Source organism: Gossypium arboreum, chromosome 13 (assembly GCF_025698485.1).
Source record: "Gossypium arboreum isolate Shixiya-1 chromosome 13, ASM2569848v2, whole genome shotgun sequence".
Lineage (NCBI taxonomy): Eukaryota > Viridiplantae > Streptophyta > Magnoliopsida > Malvales > Malvaceae > Gossypium > Gossypium arboreum.
Window position 1 is genome coordinate 125,668,487 of NC_069082.1, and position 19,693 is coordinate 125,688,179.

Below are 19,693 nucleotides of genomic sequence, written 5' to 3' on the forward strand. Positions count from 1 at the left end.
TTACTCCAATAACATAGTACTTTTTATTTTTTTGTACTTAATTACAAATGTGTTAAAAAATTAATTAAAAATAAAAATATTTTTGTAAAATATTAATTACAAATATTTAATAGTTATATTTAAATATTTAAAATATAGTTTATATATTCTAATTAAATTTTATAAATAATTAATATTTATTGTTTAAAAATATTTAAAATTTATATTTTATATATTAAAATATTAACAAGAAGTAATAATAATTTTTTATATTCTTACTAAAATATAATAATATTAACTAATTTAAATATTATTTTAATGTATATTTGTTCATTGATAATAACATGTCTAAAATAAATATTTTATTTTTAAAAACACTTTTGACATGAATGTTAAACACTCAAATTTTAAATTAAAATTTTTAAAAGCTATTTTTCATAATACTTTTTCACAGCATTTTTTCAAAAGTATTACCAAACTAGCCTTTAAGAGTACGGCATTGATAAAAAATAAAAAGGAGAAGGAGTGAGCATGGCTTGGCTAAATGGTTCCTTAATGGAATGGTTTAGGCAGAACATGGTCGAGCACAAAATAATAGCAGGACATGGTGGCTGCTTCTACGTGATAGAACCATGCTTGTCTCCAGTAAGGATTAATGTACAACACTATGGCAATACACAATGGCATCACAATGTACGACCCAACAAAACTTGCGTAAAAGAATTCCATGTCAATGAAACCCTTGTCAGTTGCATTTTTCGGCATCGATGAAGATGATCCATCTATTGAGCAATTCTTTGGCAATGGTTCACCACAAAGGAAAAGATTTCCCAGGTAACTGCTTTCTTCAAATGTTGCAAATTGTCCGGTTATTTGAGGTGTAGTTCCTGATAAATTATTGTATGCCACACTGAAAAAGGACAAAAAATGTAACCCCAGAAGTTGGGAAGGGATATTCCCGCTCAAGTGGTTGTGAGAAAGATCCAGACTCTCAATTTGGGATAAGTCGGCAAGTGCTGGAGGGATTGGTCCTATCAAACTGTTGTGAGAAAAATTCAAGACGATGATGTCTCTATAGTGTTGGAATTGGTGGGGAATCTCACCAGTCAACTTGTTGCAAGAGAGATCAATTCCAGACAGGTAAGTGAGGACTGTTGCCTTATAAAAGTAGGATATGCATTTCATGGTGAACTTTATCGGCACATCAACATAGAAAGATCCGATGGAACCGTCGTAACCACTGTTGTCAAAATAAGCACGGGAACTATCATTCGATATTGTATTCATCAAGCAAGGAGGAATTGTACCAGAAAGATTGTTGCTAGAAACATCAATCAACCTTAACAAATGTAACTCGCATAATTGAACCGGAATCCCACCTTCAAAGTAGTTGTTATTTAGGAGAAGATAACTCAACGTAGAAAGGCTGCCAATCCAATTTGTAATATTTCCAATTAAGTGGCTGTTGCTAAGATCCAGTGTCACCAAACCACTGCTGTTAAAAAAATTGGTGATCGGCCCTTTTAGCTTGTTTCTTGATAAATAAACATGAGTGAGCCTTGAAAAGATGAAGCAAGACGGCAAACTTCCCGATTTGTTGTTAGCCGAAAGGTCCAAAAATTGAAGACTAGAGTTGAGATTGCAAAGTTCCATGGGGATTGGACCTTCAAAACGATTATTTGCCATCACAAGTTCTTCCAAATTTGACATCTTTCCCATCCACCTTGGTATCCCACCGAAAAGTGTGTTATTGCTTAAATCCAATGTTAACATAAGTGTCAGATTCTCTATGGAGCTTGGTATATCACCAAAGAGTTGGTTATTGCTAACATCGAATATGAACAACCCCATGGGCAAGTGCCTCGGTATTCCACCACTCAATCTATTGTTGGAGAAGTCCAATAATTGAAGGAAAATCATATCACCAATCGAAATCGGAATACCACCGCCAAAAAAATTATTCGACATGTTAAGAAGCTTTAATGATGGTACTTTGCTCCGATTTCATTTGGGATGTTACCATCGAGGGAATTATTGGAAACATCCAAATATAATAAACCCCTATGAGAAGTCGGTGGTAGCTGAAAATGTCCCGATTGAGAGCTATTGGCAAGATGTAGTTCCTTTAATTTCTTGTTGTTTTCCAACAACCAGTTTGGGAACTGATATCCCTTGAAATTGATGTTAGAGAGATCAACATCTCGCAAGTCATGTTGATGATTGAGAGATTGAGGGAATGATCCACCATCTCCGCAACAAGATTAACTGATAGATCTCAACTGGAATGTTGGGGTGTCTACAGAATGCATCTCAGTTTCAGCATTATATATCGTGTTGTTGTCTGCATATAATTTTTGGAGTTTTGAAAGGTTGAACAACGGAGCCAATGACCTTGGGATCTCAATATTATTGTTCGAAAGCCATAACTCTCGGAGGGATGTTAGACTCATAAAATAAGATATATCTCCAGAAAATTTATTCGAACGGAGATCTAAATACTCGAGCAACTTTAAATTTTTAAGCATAGATATATCTCCAAAAAAATTGTTGGAAGAGATATCTAAATACTTGAGTAACCTTAGATTCTTAAACATGGATATATTTCCAGAAAAATTATTGTAAGAGATATCTAAATATTTGAGGGATGTGAGTTCAGAGAAGCATTCAGGCAAACTAGCATTCCAGTAGCTGTTGATGATGGCCAGCGTTTGTAGCTTCCTCAATTCACAAAAACCTGCAAATGTAACATTACTATTCTAACATTATAAAATGTAAAAGTATCATATCAGTCTTTATATTATATTTTAGATTGTATTTTGGTATTTTATTAAAAAATAGATAAATTAATCTCTATGTTAAACGGGGAGTAAAGTAGTTCCTTTATTAAAATTGTGATGTTAAATGCTTATTTTGGTATTTTATATATAAGGCATATTAATAAATTTAACCTTCAACTTTTATACCTTTATTCAATTTGACCTCTACTCTTTTATATAAGTAAGATGACCTTCAAACGTTCCAAGTCTTGATGTGACATAATTTTATAATTTTAAAAATAATGAAAAAATTCTTCAAAAATGTAAATTACCTATATATAAAAGTTATAGTATAATGATAGAAGCATCTAATTGTAACAACACTTTAATTTTCAGATTAAATTAAAATGTCTAATAGTTTAACGATTATTATAAAATTTAAGTATTTTTTTATGTTTTTAATAATTTTTAAAAAAATTAAAATGTCATTAGATAAATAAATAAAGACCAATAGCAAAGATTGAAACAAAACACCTGGTGATGGTGAATTTTGAGGTCCTCTTTAATTTCCAATTTTTTATTAAATACTCATTTTAAATTGGCAATGGACCAAATACCTTATTCTTAATGAAAAATACTGAAAATATAAATTTTAGATGATTAAATTAAAATTTTATCATTTTAGGGAGGTTAAAGTGTAATTTTACTTTTATTAATTTAAAATTTTAAAAATTTAAAAGATCAAAATAAAAATTTTCTATTTTAAGGAGCGAGGCCCTGCTAGCTCTCTGGATTCTCCCTGCATACATGTAAAATTTATAAATAATCTTTAATTATCACATTACTCTTATATACTGATTTTTCAAAGTCCTTGTAGCAGAATAATTATTTTTACTTTTTTTAATACTTTAAATTTTTTGTATTTCTAAAAAATTATTTATTTTTATTGAATATTGTTTGAAAAACTTCTATAATTCTAGATTTTTATTGAATGTTTGAAAAGCTTTTATACGTTTAGAATTATTTATGTTTATTTTTTATTTTTTTAATTTTGATGAGATTCAATTCATAATTTTTGGAATTATAATTTTATTTATACTTTACTGAAATTTTTATAATTTTAAACTTATATGTTGATGTGATATATATAATAAAATAATGACACATCAATAATGAAAGGTTTGAAGTTCAATTTGCTCTAAATAAAAGAGTAGGGTCAAATTAAAAAATATGTAAAGATTAATGTCTAAATTTATTATTTTGTTTTACATATAAAACACCAAAATAAGAATTTAATAACACAATTTTAATGGAAGGGACTATTTTGTTGCTTCATCTAATGTACAAGGATCAATTTACTCATTATTTAATAGAGAGACTAAAATGTAATCCGAAATATGATACAGTGACTGTTGTGCTCCTTTTATCCAATATAAAGGTTATGTAATAGAAACCCAGTGTTATTTAAAGTATATGTACTGCTTAATTGAATGACATATATTTAGTTAATCAATTAATAAAAAGAAATAAATTTATGAAACAATTATAATGTAATGATGATGATTTTGACATGGACGTTTTGTCAATGGAAAAATTAGATGCGATCAACACTTATCACTCAATATGTGATGGTATTTTTTGTGTTACTTTGTGTTTTTAGGTTATTGTGCTTTATTATGTTGGTGTTATAAGTGTAATTTCTTTAGGTTATTGGTTTCACTTTAATTTTCAAATGTTGAAATTTTTGGGGTATTCTACTTTTTTATCAATAAATTTATTTTTGGCTAAAACAAAAAGAAACAAAAAAACTACAATTGAAAAAGATGTAATAAATGTACCATGTAAGGTGAGATTATCATCAACGTCACAACCATCAATGACCAAGTCCTCAAGAGAAGTGAGGGTTCCAATATCTTGAATAATGTTGGAAGTGCAAGATAAATCCGTTAAGGTCAATTCTTTCAAATTTGTTAAATTTTGCCATCCTATAAAAAACACTTACAGATATGAGTATGTTCTGAAATACAAAAATGCAAAATCAAATATGTTCTGAAATACAAAAATGCAAAATCAAATATTTCAGGTAAGTTGTACAAATATTTTAATATATATATTTTTATGTAATCTGGAAAATAACTTACTTTAGATAATTATTGTCCCATTCATTCTAACGCCTTCCAAGAAAAGAGTTTTCGATGACAGGAATATGTCCAATGATTGAAGTTGAAGATTAACTAACATAGAAACTTTTTTTATGGAGAGAAGAAATAAATTATATAGCATTAATAAACCTTTTTTTTAAAGAGTATTAGGATAAAATTAACAAATTAATTATTGAAACATAATTTTATTCTAGCAGCACGTACCATTTTCATTATGACACTCTAAATGTAGTTTCTCCAAGTTTTTCATAGCAGGTAACCCTGAGAACAATATTCATGGATAATTTTTTTTAAAAGAAAAGCAATGTTGTACTGGGAACAGGAGGAGAGGGAGCAAACCGTTTTTACCTATTGATTCCTCCATCGCGTCTCCATCAAATATATGTGTTAAAGACAAAGACTTGAGATTTGAAAGGCTACCCAACGATGACAATATGTTAGTGTTGAAGATATTCCCCCACAAATTAAGCTCTTCTAGGTTCATCAACTTTAGTTCCCTTTTATTATCTATACAAACACCATATAAAATGTTACAAGACATTTCTTGTCCTGATCTCACTTATGTGATTTTAACCTAACTTGCAAAAAGCTAATGAAATAATAATCTGCTTAGTATGTGCTTGTAAATAGTAATTAAAGATAATTAAAATATCTCTTTTTCATATTGTAATAAGTCCAATTTGTCCCGGCCTATAATAAACCAGAAAGCAAAAATAAAAAATAAAAAATATCAAACAAAAATAAAAATAAATCAATGTCCATTTACAAAACCCCAGGTCCATAAAGGAACCCAAAACCAAAAATAAAACAAACAAAAAAAAAAAACCCAAAATAATAAAAGTCCATTAGTCTAAAATAATCCAAGACCCAAACATTAAAATCCTAACCTAAAACCCGAGACCCAAAATAACTAATCTTTTCTCGTACGTAACCGGCTTCCGAACCCGTTTTTAAATTTACGTACGCCAAAATTGATTTAAATAGAATAAAATATTTTATTAAGTGATCCAATCACATCTAAACAAACCACACTTTATTTTAAAAATCAATCCTTATTTTTTCCAAAAATAAAAATGGTTTCGACACATATATTATAGATTTTTCCAAAAAAAAAAAAGAAACATGTTGAATTACCTTGAGATGGAGTAGAGTCATTTATTTCATCATAGCTTATATTCAGTATCTTTAAATGACTCAAAACATTTAAATCTGCAGAAAAAATTACAAACAATTAAAACTTGTAATGAGAAATTAATAGATGCATATGTTTTAAAGCATACTTGCCTTGAATATAGCTCCATTCGGTCAAAAGGTTACTTTCTATATTCAAAGATTTTAAATGCGGGAGGACAGCGAGAGATGAAAATTTGCAGCACCTCAAGTTTGGTCAACCTCAATTCTCTTTTCTGTAAAAGCGTAATTGGTAATTGCATAAACTGTATTTTCATTTTACTACTCAAATGTCGTATATGTTAAACATAATTATGTCTACTTACGCTTTGGAGGCTCTCGATTTTATTGTCGTTTAGATGCAACTCCTTTAAATTCTTTAAATTATTGAGTTCTGTTAAAACACAATAATACATATCATTTAGTTATTCAAAAAAAAATAAATTTTCTCAATATAAGCATGAAATTTTATGAGTAACTTTGTCTAAGATATTGATATTTCCTTGTAATCCACAATTTTTCAAAAACAAAGTTTTTAGAGATGAATGTGATAGGATGTTTCCTAATAATATGTTGTTGCTTAAATCCAAAATCTCTAACTTGTTCAATTTTGATACCTCTTAATGCCCGATAATCATCCAATAATATCATAAAATTAAATATTAATATAGTCACTAATTATTCACTTCAGCCTCCTTCATGTACAACATAATATTAACTTTATCATTAATAAGATTTGAGTCTGTGAATTAATTGCTTTCAAGAGTTAAAACTTATAAGAAAATCCTTTTTAAAGATTGCAGATAATAAGGTGAAGATGAATGAACCTTGATTGTCAATAAAACCAGCAATGTAGTTGCCTTCTAAATTAAGACTCTTCAATTCTTCGAAGGGAAGAAACAAAGAGATGTTGAGATACCATCCCTGATAGATATCCTCGTTGTCTTTTGTTGAAAAGTCAAAAATGGTGGGTGGTGGGAGGTGCAATTGGCACCGAAAGAAAAAAAGTGGCAAGCAACTTGTTTAAAGTTGAATGGGATAATTGCAATTTTGGTCCCTAATTTTTTAGGCCATTTGCAAGTTAGTCCCTGAGCCTTAACTATAAATAGGCCTAACCATTTCTCATTTCAATCATCCCAACCAATCTTTCTCTCTTAGTTTTCTCTCTTCTCCCATTTGAGAATTCTTAAGGAATTCTATTTGTTTGTAATATTTTGGAGATAGTAAAGTTATCATCTGGTGTTAGTGCCCGAGGACGTAGGTATAATTTACCGAACCTCGTTAAAACTCTTGTGTTCTTTCTTGTCCTATTTTTCTTTCAATATTTGAGGGTATAATAGTAGTATTTAATTGTGCTATTAAATTACTATAAAAGGGATATTCTGACTAAGGAAAGACTTGGTATTTAAGAGATCCTTGTGATCCACCTCTCTTCCCTCGGAATTGAACTTTGTGTGATTTTTTAGTACAATAATTTACACGCTTCAACCCTAATGAAACAACAAGTGGTATCAAGAGCGAAGGTTAATCGTAGTATGCTCTGTGGTTGCAGTTTAAACCGATCTTCCACATCGTAAAAGATTTCTTAGGTATATTGAAAGATTATGGAGAAAACGGTTGGTGTAGGAGCTTCAACATCGTCCATGTGGACAAGACCGACAATTGCAAATGCAAGATTGGCCGTGGAGATCTTTGATGGCACGGGCCATTTTGGTATGTGGCAAAGTGAGGTTCTAGATGCCCTTTTCAAAGCAGGTCTAGACATTGCCATTGATGAAGAGAAACCAGATGATGTACGGAGAAAGATTGGAAGGCGATCAATCGGTTGGCATGTGGCACAATTCGATCATGCCTTTCTCGAGAGCAGAGGTATGCTTTTCAAAGGAGACTTCGCAAATAAGTTGTGGGTGGCACTTGAAGAAAAATTTTGAAGAAAAACAGTCAAAATAAGCTCCACTTGAAGAAAAGACTGCTTTCGCTTCACTTACGTCCCAAGTACCACAATGAATGATCACATCACAGATTTAATCGGTTAGTCACTGATTTGTTGAATATGGATGAGACATTCAAAGATGAAGATTTGGCTTTGATGCTGTTGGGGTCACTTCCTGAGGAGTTTGAGTTCCTAGAAACTACTCTACTTCATGGCAGGAGTGATATATCTCTGAGCGAAGTCTGTGCGGCCTTATACAGTTATGAATAGAGAAAGAAGGACAAACAGAAAAACTCAATCAGAGATACAGAAGCTTTAGTAGTCCGAGGTCGTTCATACACTCGGAAGAAAACTCAAAAGGGGAGATCAAAGTCAAAGTCCGGACTGGAAAGATGAATGTGCCTTTTGTCATGAGAAAGGCCTTTGGAAGAAAAATTGTCCAAAGTGAAGAATAAGGGAAAAAGTCTGAGATGCTTGTGTTGCAAAGCATGATACCGGTGACTCAATTATCACTGGTTGCATCATCATCGTCGCTCCATTCTGATGAGTGGATATTGGATTCGGGTTGTACCTATCATATGTCCCCTAACCCGGGAGTGGTTCTCTTGATTTAGTAGAACTAAATGGAGGAGTTGTTTATATGGGCAATGACAATGCTCAGAAACTCTGGGATAGGTTCAATCCAATTAAAGAATCAAGATGGATCAACCAGAGTTCTAACTGATGTTCGGTACGTGCCCAGTTTGAAGAAAAATCTCATCTCATTGGGAGCCTTGGAATCCAATGGTTCAGTTGTTACTATGAGAGATGGGGTTTTGAAAGTGACATCTGGCGCACTTGTGATATTGAAGGGCATCAGGAAAAATAACTTGTATTACTACCAAGGTAGTACAGTTATTGGAGCAATCATTGCACTTCCAGAATAAAGAATTGGACTCAATGCAGTTGTGGCATATGAAGTTGGGACATGCCAGCGAAAAATCCTTGCAAATTCTGGCAAAGCAAGGATTGTTGAAAGGTGCAAAGGCTTGCAAATTAAAATTTTGCGAGCATTGTGTTCTGGGAAAGCAAAAGAGAGTGAAATTTAAGATCGCTATCCATAATACAAAAGGTATTTTGGAATATGTTCACTCGAGATGTGTGGGGCCTTCCAAAACACTTTCGTTGGGAGGAAAACACTACTTTGTTACTTTTGTTGATGACTTTTCCGAAGAGTTTGGGTGTATACCATGAGAACTAAGGATGAAGTGCTTAGAGTTTTTCTTAAATGGAAAACTATGATCGAAAACCGACCGGCAAGAAAATCAAGCGGTTTAGAACGGACAATGGAGGCGAATATAGAAGTGATCCGTTCTTCGATGTGTGCCAAGAGTATGGTATTGTTCGACACTTCACGATTAGGGATACACCATGCAGAATGGAGTGGCAGAGCGTATGAATCGAACACACGCTGGAGAAAGTTCGATGTATGTTGTCCAATCTTTGGGTTGGGCAAGCAATTTTGAAATTTGAGGTGTGACATACGCCGCCATCTTGTTAATCGCTTGCCATCATCTGCATTAGAAAGAAAAACTCCTATGGAGGTATGGTCTGAAAACCGCCATGATTATGATTCCTTACATATGTTTGGATCCACTTGCATATTACCATGTGAAGGAGTCAAAGTTAGATCCGAGGGCAAAGAAAGCTCTCTTTATGGGAATCACTTCTGGAGTGAAGGGATTTCGTCTTTGGTGCTTAGACACAAAGAAAATGATCTGTAGCAGAGATGTTACCTTTGATGAATCTGCCGCATTGAAAAAGGTAGCAGATAAAGATATTCAGACGAGCGATACTCCACAGCAGGTGGAGTGTACTCCAAAACAGGTGGAGTTTGAGCAGATGGGGATTTTCCCAGTTAATAAGTCTAATTCTCCAACCACAATGGAGGAATTAGAGGTTGAAGAGGTTTTGACCCAAGAACCATTAAGTACACCAGAACCAGTTGCAGTTGCAAGGCCAAGGAGAGAAATTCGTAAACCCGCTCGATTTACTGATATGGTGGCCTACGCCTTCCCGTTGTTGATGATGATATTCCTATCACTTATCAAGAAGCAATGCAAAGCTTAGAAAGTGATAAATGGAAAAGCGCCATGGATGAAGAAATGCAATCTCTCCTGAAGAACAATACTTGGGAGTTGGCGCAATTACCGAAAGGTAAAAGGGCAATCGGATGCAAGTGGGTATTCGCAAAGAAAGATGGATCTCCTAGCAAGAAAGATGTTCGCTACAAGGCAAGGTTAGTAGCTAAAGGCTACGCTCAGAAGGAGGGAATTGACTACAATGATGTTTTTTCCCCTGTTGTGAAGCATTCCTCCATTAGAATTTTGTTGGCCTTGGTAGCACAGTTGAATTTGGAGCTAGCTCAACTTGATGTTAAAACGGCTTTCTTGCATGGTGAGTTAGAAGAGGAGATCTATATGACTCAGCCCGAAGGATACAAAGATGCTGGTGGTAGAAATTGGGTTTGTGTTTGAACAAATCGCTATATGGATTGAAGCAATCCCCAGGAAGCGATGGTACAAGCGATTTGATAGCTTTATGAAAAGGCGTATACACAAGAAGCAAATATGACAATTGTGTGTATTTGCGAAGTTACATGACGGATCTTTCATTTATCTACTCTTGTATGTTGATGATATGTTAATCGCTCAAGAGCCAAAAGAGATAGATAAGTGAAGGCTCAGTTGAATCAAGAGTTCGAGATGAAAGATCTAGGTGAGGCCAAGAAGATTCTCGGCATGGAGATAAGTAGAGATAGACAGAGAGGCAAGCTTTGTTTGAATCAGAAGCAATATCTGAAAAAGGTATTACAATGTTTTGGTGTAAATGAAAACACTAAACATGTAAGTACCCCACTTGCTTCTCATTTGAAACTTAGTGCTCAATTATCTCCAAAACGAAGAAGAAAGAGAATATATGGCAAAAGTCCCATATGCTAATGCAGTTGGGAGTTTGATGTATGCGATGGTGTGTCTGCTGCCCCGACATTTCACAAGCTGTTGGAGTTGTGAGCAGGTATATGCATGATCCTGGAAAAGGACATTGGCAAGCTGTGAAATGGATTCTACGGTATCTTGAAAAACCGTAGATGTTGGTTTAATTTTGAACAGGATGAAGCACTTGGTGGGTTTGTAGTCGATATGTTGATTCCGACTTTCTTTGGTGATTTAGATAAACGTCGTTCAACTACGGGTATCTGTTTACTCTTGCGAAAGCCCCAGTGAGTTGGAAGTCTACCTTACGATCTCATGAGTCGTGTCTACTACTGAAGCGGAATATATGGCGATTCTGAAGTCATTAAGGAGGCTATTTGGCTTAATGGATTGTTGAAAGACTTGGGAGTTGTTCAAAGTCACATTAGTCTATATTGTGACAATCAGAGCGCTATTCATTTAGCGAAAAATCAAGTCTATCATTCAAGAACCAAGCATATCGACGTAAGATATCACTTTGTGCGGAAGTCTTTGAAAAAGGAAAATTCTACTTGAAGATTCCGACAGCAGATAATCCTGCAGATATGATGACCAAAGTGGTAACAACAATCAAGTTTAATCATTGTTTGAACTTGATTAACATCCCGAGAATTTGAGCACCTTCAGTGTATGGCGCCGAGAGCATTTGGAGGCATTACAAAAGATAGCTTTATCGAATTTGGGGAGTTGAAAGAAGTGAAGATGTGATTATCCTAATCAAATCTTCAAGGTGGAGATTGTTGAAAAGTCAAAATGGTGGGTGGTGGGAGGTGCAATTGGCACCGAAAGAAAAAAGTGGCAAGCAACTTGTTTAAAGTTGAATGGGATAATTGCAATTTTGGTCCCTAATTTTTAGGCCATTTGCAAGTTAGTCCCCGAGCCTTAACTATAAATAGGCCTAACCATTTCTCATTTCAATCATCCCAACCAATCTTTCTCTTAGTTTTCTCTCTTCTCCCATTTGAGAATTCTTAAGGAATTCTATTTGTTTGTAATATTTTGGAGATAGTAAAGTTATCATCGGTGTTAGTGCCCGAGGACGTAGGTATAATTTACCGAACCTCGTTAAAACTCTTGTGTTCTTTCTTGTCCTATTTTTCTTTCAATATTTGAGGGTATAATAGTAGTATTTAATTGTGCTATTAAATTACTATAAAAGGGATATTCTGACTAAGGAAAGACTTGGTATTTAAGAGATCCTTGTGATCCACCTCTCTTCCCTGGGAATTGAACTTTGTGTGATTTTTTAGTACAATAATTTACACGCTTCCGACCCTAATGAAACAACATCTTTATCATAACTATCCTCAAGGAAGAGTTGGGTGACTCGTCCAGTGGAAGTGCTGCACTCAACCCTATTCCATCGGCAACAATTTCCCTTCCCCCAAGAAATCCCTTCACCTTTAACACGAGGAAAGAAAGGTTTGAGTTGCAAGAGAGCAGCTTTCTCAATCTCCCAGCACCCTTCACTTTGATACCCTCCAAATAAGAAAGCAACCACAAACACCCACACCAATTTCCAGTACTCCATCTCTCTTAAATCAATGCTCACTAAGTCTCAGATATTGGCATGCAGCAGCACTACACCTTTGGGGTTTATATAATAGTAAATCTAAATGAGTACGTTTCCTGGAAATTCATTGAATAGGCCCACTGTTCAACCTTTAAAGTCTTGAAATCAATGGACTTTCAATGAATAAGTTTTTGTTTATTCTTTACCATTTTCATATTCCACGCTTTAGTGTTTGTAGAATTAAATTTACTTAACCTTTCTTTGTACTTTCCTGCAAATCTTTCTTTGTGGAAATACAGTCGAATTTCAGCAAATCTTTCTTTGTGGAAAATTACAGTCAAATTTCTTATTACTTTCCTGCAATTTTTCTTCGTGGGAAAGTATCCAAACTCAGGCCGTGAAAAACACACTCACCTCAATTACACACCAACTTTGACCCCAAAGCTAAATTAATAATAAATATATACTTAAAGTTTATTATTTTATTCAAAAATTCTATATACTTTTGTTATGTTTGAACAAATTCTTAAATTATAACATAAATTTAATATTTCCCCAAAAAATTAATTACAAATAAAAATAAAAGAAAAATTTAAAAAAAAGTAAATAGTTTAAATATTATTTTAATGTTTTAACCTTAATAATTGGTACTATACCAATAGGACGTATACTCCATTGGAAGTGAATGTTATTGAGAACAGTTGATTTCTTGACTGCATTATAGGTGAGAGGTCCTTGATTTATCTTAATTTTTTACTCATGTGATGTACAGATCAATTTTGTATATCGGCTAAAATGTATTAAATATTTTTCTTTTTTATAATTTTCATGAATGAAATGAAAAAAAATTCAAATTGATTATTAAAAGAAAATTGTTAAAACAAATAAGTGAAACAACAATTAAAATGAATAAATCTTAAATTATATATTAACTTTGATTTAATGTGTAATTTTTACATAAAATTTTAATTTGATCCAATTTTACAAATTATTGATAGAATTATTGATATAACATAATTTTATATTTATATATTGCATACATAAATAATTTATATTTATCCAATATATAAAAAATTAATGTATTTATTTCTTTAAATGTGTATGATTGAACCAAAACTAAAGTTTCACGTATACATTTAAACCACAATAAAAGTTTCATGTGTATAATTACAATAAATCAAAATTCATATATAATTGTTCATTGAACCAAAATCCATGTATGATTTTAAAATTTGTCCCTAATTAAAATGCAAAACTATATATTCAATAGTTTTAAGAATTATAAAACATTATCTGAACATTATTTAACAAATAATTTAATTTAATGATTTTAGAGAAAAAATTTAAGCCCTAATGTGTGAACTATTGCCAAGTTCAGGGCCTGAATTAGATAATAAAAAATTTTAAGCCTCAATGTAAGTTACCAAATTTAGGCTTCAAAATGTGATTTAACCCAATAAAAAACATGTTGTAAGAGCCAATTTTACGAATAATAACAGTGCAAGGGACTAAATTATAACAAAAATAAAACTTTAAGAGATTTAAAATAAAATTATCTTGCCTTTCCATCTTTCACAGCTCATATAATTATAAATACATCTTTTTTATAGTCTTCAAAACCCCTTAATTTCACGTATTTCACATCCCATTCCATCTTCAATTCATTATAAATTTTATCCCATGTGATAGCATTTAAGATTAAATATTTGCACACCCAGTCAAATTTCACACTACTTTTCACATTACTTTGTGAAAGTATCATAAAAGCCCCTGTATTAGGTATCAAATTACATTTTGCCCCTTCTACTTAAGATGAAAAATTAGTTCTTGTATATTAGATCAAAGAGCTAATGTTATCAGACATTCCTAGTTCAGCCCCTAACGCTACACCTTCCCGGTTCAGTCCTTTAGTAGTTAAAAGAATCGACTAGAGTATCCAACTAATCATAAATTATCACATGACATACACTAGCGTCACAATGTCATCATCAACCAGGAAAAAACACTTAAAAAGTCTTAAATTATAAAAAAGTTTCAAGAAATTATAAAAATTTAAAAATATATATATAAAGGGAACCAACCAGCTTCAGCATTGATCTACAAAAATGTTCATATAAAAATGTTAGATCAATATGGTAAAACTACTACTAAGCTAATGAAAATTACATGCCAAAATGTAGCCTCTCGCAAAAGCGTTCCACTGCTTCAGCATTGAACCAGTCATTTTTCATCTGCAATGTAAAATAGACACAAGTAGTACCTCATCATCATATTTATAATCCCGACTTCAATAAATATACCTTCTTAAAATGGAAGGAGAAACATACAAAGTAAGGGTAGTCATTGATGTTGAAGTTCTCCGGGGCACTTTTGACGAACAAATTTATGAAATAGAGAACAAAATTCCCACATTCTTTGCCATTCCTTTGTTGTGGCACCTGAAAAGATATCAAGGGTCAAATTGATTAAAAAAGAAAGGATGATCAAGAACATCAGCAAAGTGTACTATAATCACCTTAGGGACCAAAAGAGGAACTTGATAAATCATCCGCTTATTCTCGGGCCTGCCTTCGGCTTTATAAATGTCGAACATGAACCTGCTAGTGAGAAATATGTATTGAGCATTAGAGACGTACCTCTTTTACTCTATTAGTAATGCAAGTTATGCAAATGAGGAAATATACCTTCGTATATCTGCTTCGAGACGCAACGGGTCGGACATCTGTAATGAATCCAACAGCAATATACAAGGTGTTCTGGTTTTTGATTGCAAACTTTCACCGAAATGACAGAAGATTAAGAGGCTCCAATGACCCCTAAAGAAAATACAGTTTTCAAATGATGAAATCAAATTTAATGAAAAACCGAACACCACTGTGATATTTGACAATACTAACCAGCAAACTATCGGAATGAGAACATATTTCGTCGAAAATATCTCTTTCCTCTTAACCCAAGATAGAACCTTTTCTCTATAAGATGCTTTCCTATACCATGCAAACCATTGACAATCTAAGCGCGTAAACAAATCCCGCTTATCTGCTGGCAACCTGCTCCACAGGGTCCTGAAAATCTCCCAAAACCCATTCAGGAAAACACTCGCACACATGCACACACACACACACCAGAACAACAACACTGAAAATTACTAGAATACAATATAGCTTACTCCAAGTAACACTCAAATGATCCAGAGTCTAGCTTGTTTTTTAGTTTAGATGTTGATTTCTTTCTCGTAACTCGTCGCTTTGATCGTGCACGACATGGAATATTATCTAAAAAACATGGAGCAGTTAATTTAAGGCTTCTTAGTCTTTGAGCTTCCTGTTTTGTTATCTTCTTCCTGGAGGCCCTCAGATACCCTACAACATGAATCCAACATGAACGGTGTTTTGAAACCGGATACCGATTATAGTCTGCCAGAACATAGTGAACTTAGGATCAAATTTCTATTTATCAGTCAGCTTAGCCTTTGATGAATTCATTCTAAAAATTAAAAATAAAAAAAAAAATAGTGAAATGCTGGCAAAGGGTAATTTGATCTTCTACATTGCCATGGAAGTAAGAGCTGAAGAAATCAAATTACTTCATTCTCTTTCTTGCATTTCTTAAGATCATAATAATATATAAACTATAGAGTAAAATAAACAATTCAGTAAAATGCAAAACCAATTTTAATAAAATTGTTTTATATAATACTCATATCATAAATTTTGTTCCAAAAAACATTCCTACTATATTTTAGTCATTAATTCTTTAAATAATCCAGTTTTATCCTAATTCAACTTTAGAAATTAAAAAAGAAAAAGCAAAATAACAGATTCAGCAAAATACATAAGGTCTAATTATGAATTTTAATATTTATATATATAAAAGGTTTAATTTGCTAGAATTTGGTCCTTGTACTTTATGAAAACATAAAACTTAATCCAATTAGATAACATTGTTAAACCTTACAATTAAACAATTTGTACACAATGAATTAACAAAAAACCAGCAGTTAAGCAATTTATATGCAACTAATTAACAAAAATTAAAAGCTAACTAGAAGGATATATTTGAATAATTGCTACAAATGAAAAGGGAAATTAAAATGCAGAATTGCAATGTAATTAAATTAATATAATCATATTTTCATCTAAAAAATGCATATTTCCTGCATAATTTTTCCAATGTTTATATTTAGTTTCATAACCACATTCATTGTTCATTTTTCAAAATTCAAAAGAAAATACTCCAATTAAACAGATCTCTAATTGATAAACCTATAAACAAAAGGAAACAAAAAGTGGGAAAAAAGAAGAAAAAATTTGAATACCAGGATCTGAAGGGGCAATGTCGATTGGTATTATAGAATCATCAACCTGTTTTTTCTTTCCCATTAACTGATTTTTCTATCAAACACAACTGGGGAAAAAAAATTAAAATCTTCTAACAAAACAAAACGGAAGGATATGCAGAATCTGAAAGAGATGGAATTGAGCAGACTAGAACACAGTAGCAGAAGACAGTGATAGAGACCGCAAATTTTGGGAATTTGTATATATATTTTAATATTAAGTTTGTATTATTTTGAAGTTATTGCTAATTACGAAATAGTGAAGTTGACTTTTACTGAACATTTGACCGAGTTAAAATTTTATACTTACTCGTGATTAGAGATGCTCATGGACCGGGTTCGGGTCGGGTCTAAGCATGATATTAATATACTTTATATTTATCTAAGTTCGGCTCAACTTAAAATATGAGTTTAAAATTTTTTCAAAATCCACCCATATTTACAAAAGATTAACTCAAACTCATTTTAGGTTTGTCATTATTATTTTTAAATTTTTTTAAAAATATTTATATTATATTATACTATATTTTTATAATTTTTCATATATTCATCTTAACATTATTTTTAGTATTAATATTAGAGTAGTATTATATATTCAAAATATGTTTCTTTTTTTAAATGTGTTCTAAATTATATAATATTATTATAAACTTAAAAAAGGGTTGGATCAAGCCCGAGCCCGACTCATATTTTAAACAAGCTTAATATTTTTGTCCATACCTATTTTTTGGGCCTAATATTTTTACCTAAACCCTCCAAAATTTCAAGGGACCTTTGGGCCTAGGCAAGTAACCCGACTCATGAACAGGTCTACTTGTGGCTTACTGAAATATCACATTGCCCCAATTTTTTTTAATAATTTCATGACAAATTCAGATTATATCTGCTCTTTTTTTATACAACATCTAGAACTAAGTATAGCTCTTTCCCAACCTATAAATAGGAGGATAATGCGCTTTAACGCACTCAAAATCACATCTTCCTGCATTGGCAACAATGTCAATGTCATTCAAGTTAAAGACACAATCGGCCAATATGATTAGTTTTAAATAAATATATTTGTGTTTAAATAAAAAAATTATTGGTGGTTTAATTGTTCTTTTTATATAATGTTTAGAACCTTTAACCCTTAAATCGGAGGTAAACTCATGTCTTACTGTACTAGCAATGATGTCGATAACAATCAAATTAAGACCTAGTCAACTTAATTGTTGATTTTAAAATAATATGTTACATTATAAATAAAATATATATATATATATACTTATTTTATATGTTTTATTGAGTTGATATTATGATTCAATCGACATCAATTCAATTATGAAATTATTAAAATATTTTTATGTAAAAATTAAATTATATTTTTATGAGTTATTTTTGTTGTTTTACTTGATAACTAAAACTAATTTATTTAAAAATTATTGAAGTTAACTTTACATTGATGATCAAGCTTGCAAATCAAAATTGATATTTTATCTTCGACCAATAATTATATTGATTTCTTAAATCTTTTATTTATGATTTTCCTTTTAGTAATTTTAATTTTAAATTCAAATCATTTCTTCTATTTTAATCACTTGTTATCAAACAAGTTTTATAAATACCATCATGCTCGTCACTAAAATCATACACGAGCTGGATTACGATTTGATTCCAAAAAAAATTTAAGCTCAAGCTCATTTTTGAGTGGGCTTAGCCCAACTCGTTAACTTATTTCACTATTCAAAATCTAATAAAATATTAAAAGGTAAATTAATATTATTTATTTTTATAATTAAATTTAAATTTTGTAATAGTATACCTATACTGACGCATATAACTGCCAGTATAGGTATTAGCAAAATCAAATTCTACAAATGATACTACCCACAGATACTACTTTAACGACACTCAATAAGTTGGTATAAGCCTTTGGAACTATTTCAACGGTCTTGTTTTTGGTTGATAAAAGGCTATGGAGATTACATTTACCAACTATTGTTCTTCTATCGAAATACTCATTTTGATCGTTAGTATAGGGTTTTTAGACTCATGACAAAAATTTTGTTCTAGCGACGATTTTTGAACCATCAATATATAGTAGTTTATTTCTTTTAATGGACAGTTTACATCATTAACTTGAGTAGTTTCGAGCAAGTTTTTAACAACGTTCTCCACAATGAACATTTATCGCAAATTGTCAAAGAATGTTATACAATAATTATTGTAGGTAGGCATAAATGATAAATTATAAATTTATTGTTGTTGAACTATCACAATTTTAATAGTTAAAATAGAGTGATGAAGATTAAGGCGCATAGCAGTTCACTCTCTTGAAACAATATGTATAATGAGAGAAAATGCGAGTATATAATCCCATTTTATTTTAAAACTTTCTTTAAAATTTATTTGAATTTTATTATTATCCTAATAATGAGTCAATTGTATTAATTCAATGGAAAAATAATTCATTTTTATAAAATAATAAATATTACTATTTTTTGTTTTTTTAAATATTTTCATGCATTCTAATAAATTTAAACTTGGAATAAATCTAAAATATAGGTACATAATGATTCCCAACATTTCAATTTTATAATTTTAACAAAAATCTTATTTATTTTTTACATAAAATTTTTATATCTGTGGATTAGAGTGAGTGCATGACAACTTAATATCTATACTATATATTATATAAAAAATTTATTAAACCGTGTGATAAATAATCGCGTCTCAAGTTAGTTATGAATAACCAAAAGATCATTATTTTAACAAAGCAATAAATATTAATTTAAGGATATTTTTATCTTTTATATAAAATCTCAAATTTAATTTTTGTGTCACTTTT

The 19,693-nt window shown here is 31.4% G+C and overlaps 2 protein-coding genes across 2 annotated transcripts; both read right to left on the bottom strand.

Moving 5' to 3' along the window:
• Positions 1-531: 531 nt before the first annotated feature.
• Positions 532-12,545, bottom strand: LOC108462441 (receptor like protein 21-like). The gene is made up of 8 exons (XM_053024621.1): positions 12,278-12,545; positions 6,032-6,106; positions 5,246-5,404; positions 5,102-5,158; positions 4,574-4,720; positions 2,280-2,713; positions 1,972-2,150; positions 532-1,861 (listed from the first exon to the last, which is right to left on the bottom strand). Exons 1-8 carry the CDS (start codon positions 12,543-12,545, stop codon positions 532-534), a joined length of 2,649 nt encoding a protein of 882 aa, XP_052880581.1.
• A 2,003-nt stretch (positions 12,546-14,548) lies between these two features.
• Positions 14,549-17,079, bottom strand: LOC108463519 (probable ubiquitin-like-specific protease 2A). The gene is made up of 7 exons (XM_053024762.1): positions 16,846-17,079; positions 15,697-15,889; positions 15,425-15,592; positions 15,212-15,343; positions 15,043-15,124; positions 14,855-14,965; positions 14,549-14,758 (listed from the first exon to the last, which is right to left on the bottom strand). The coding sequence occupies exons 1-7, from the start codon at positions 16,907-16,909 to the stop codon at positions 14,690-14,692; spliced, it is 819 nt and encodes a 272-aa protein (XP_052880722.1). The 5' UTR covers positions 16,910-17,079; the 3' UTR covers positions 14,549-14,689.
• Between the last annotated feature and the right edge of the window lie 2,614 nt (positions 17,080-19,693).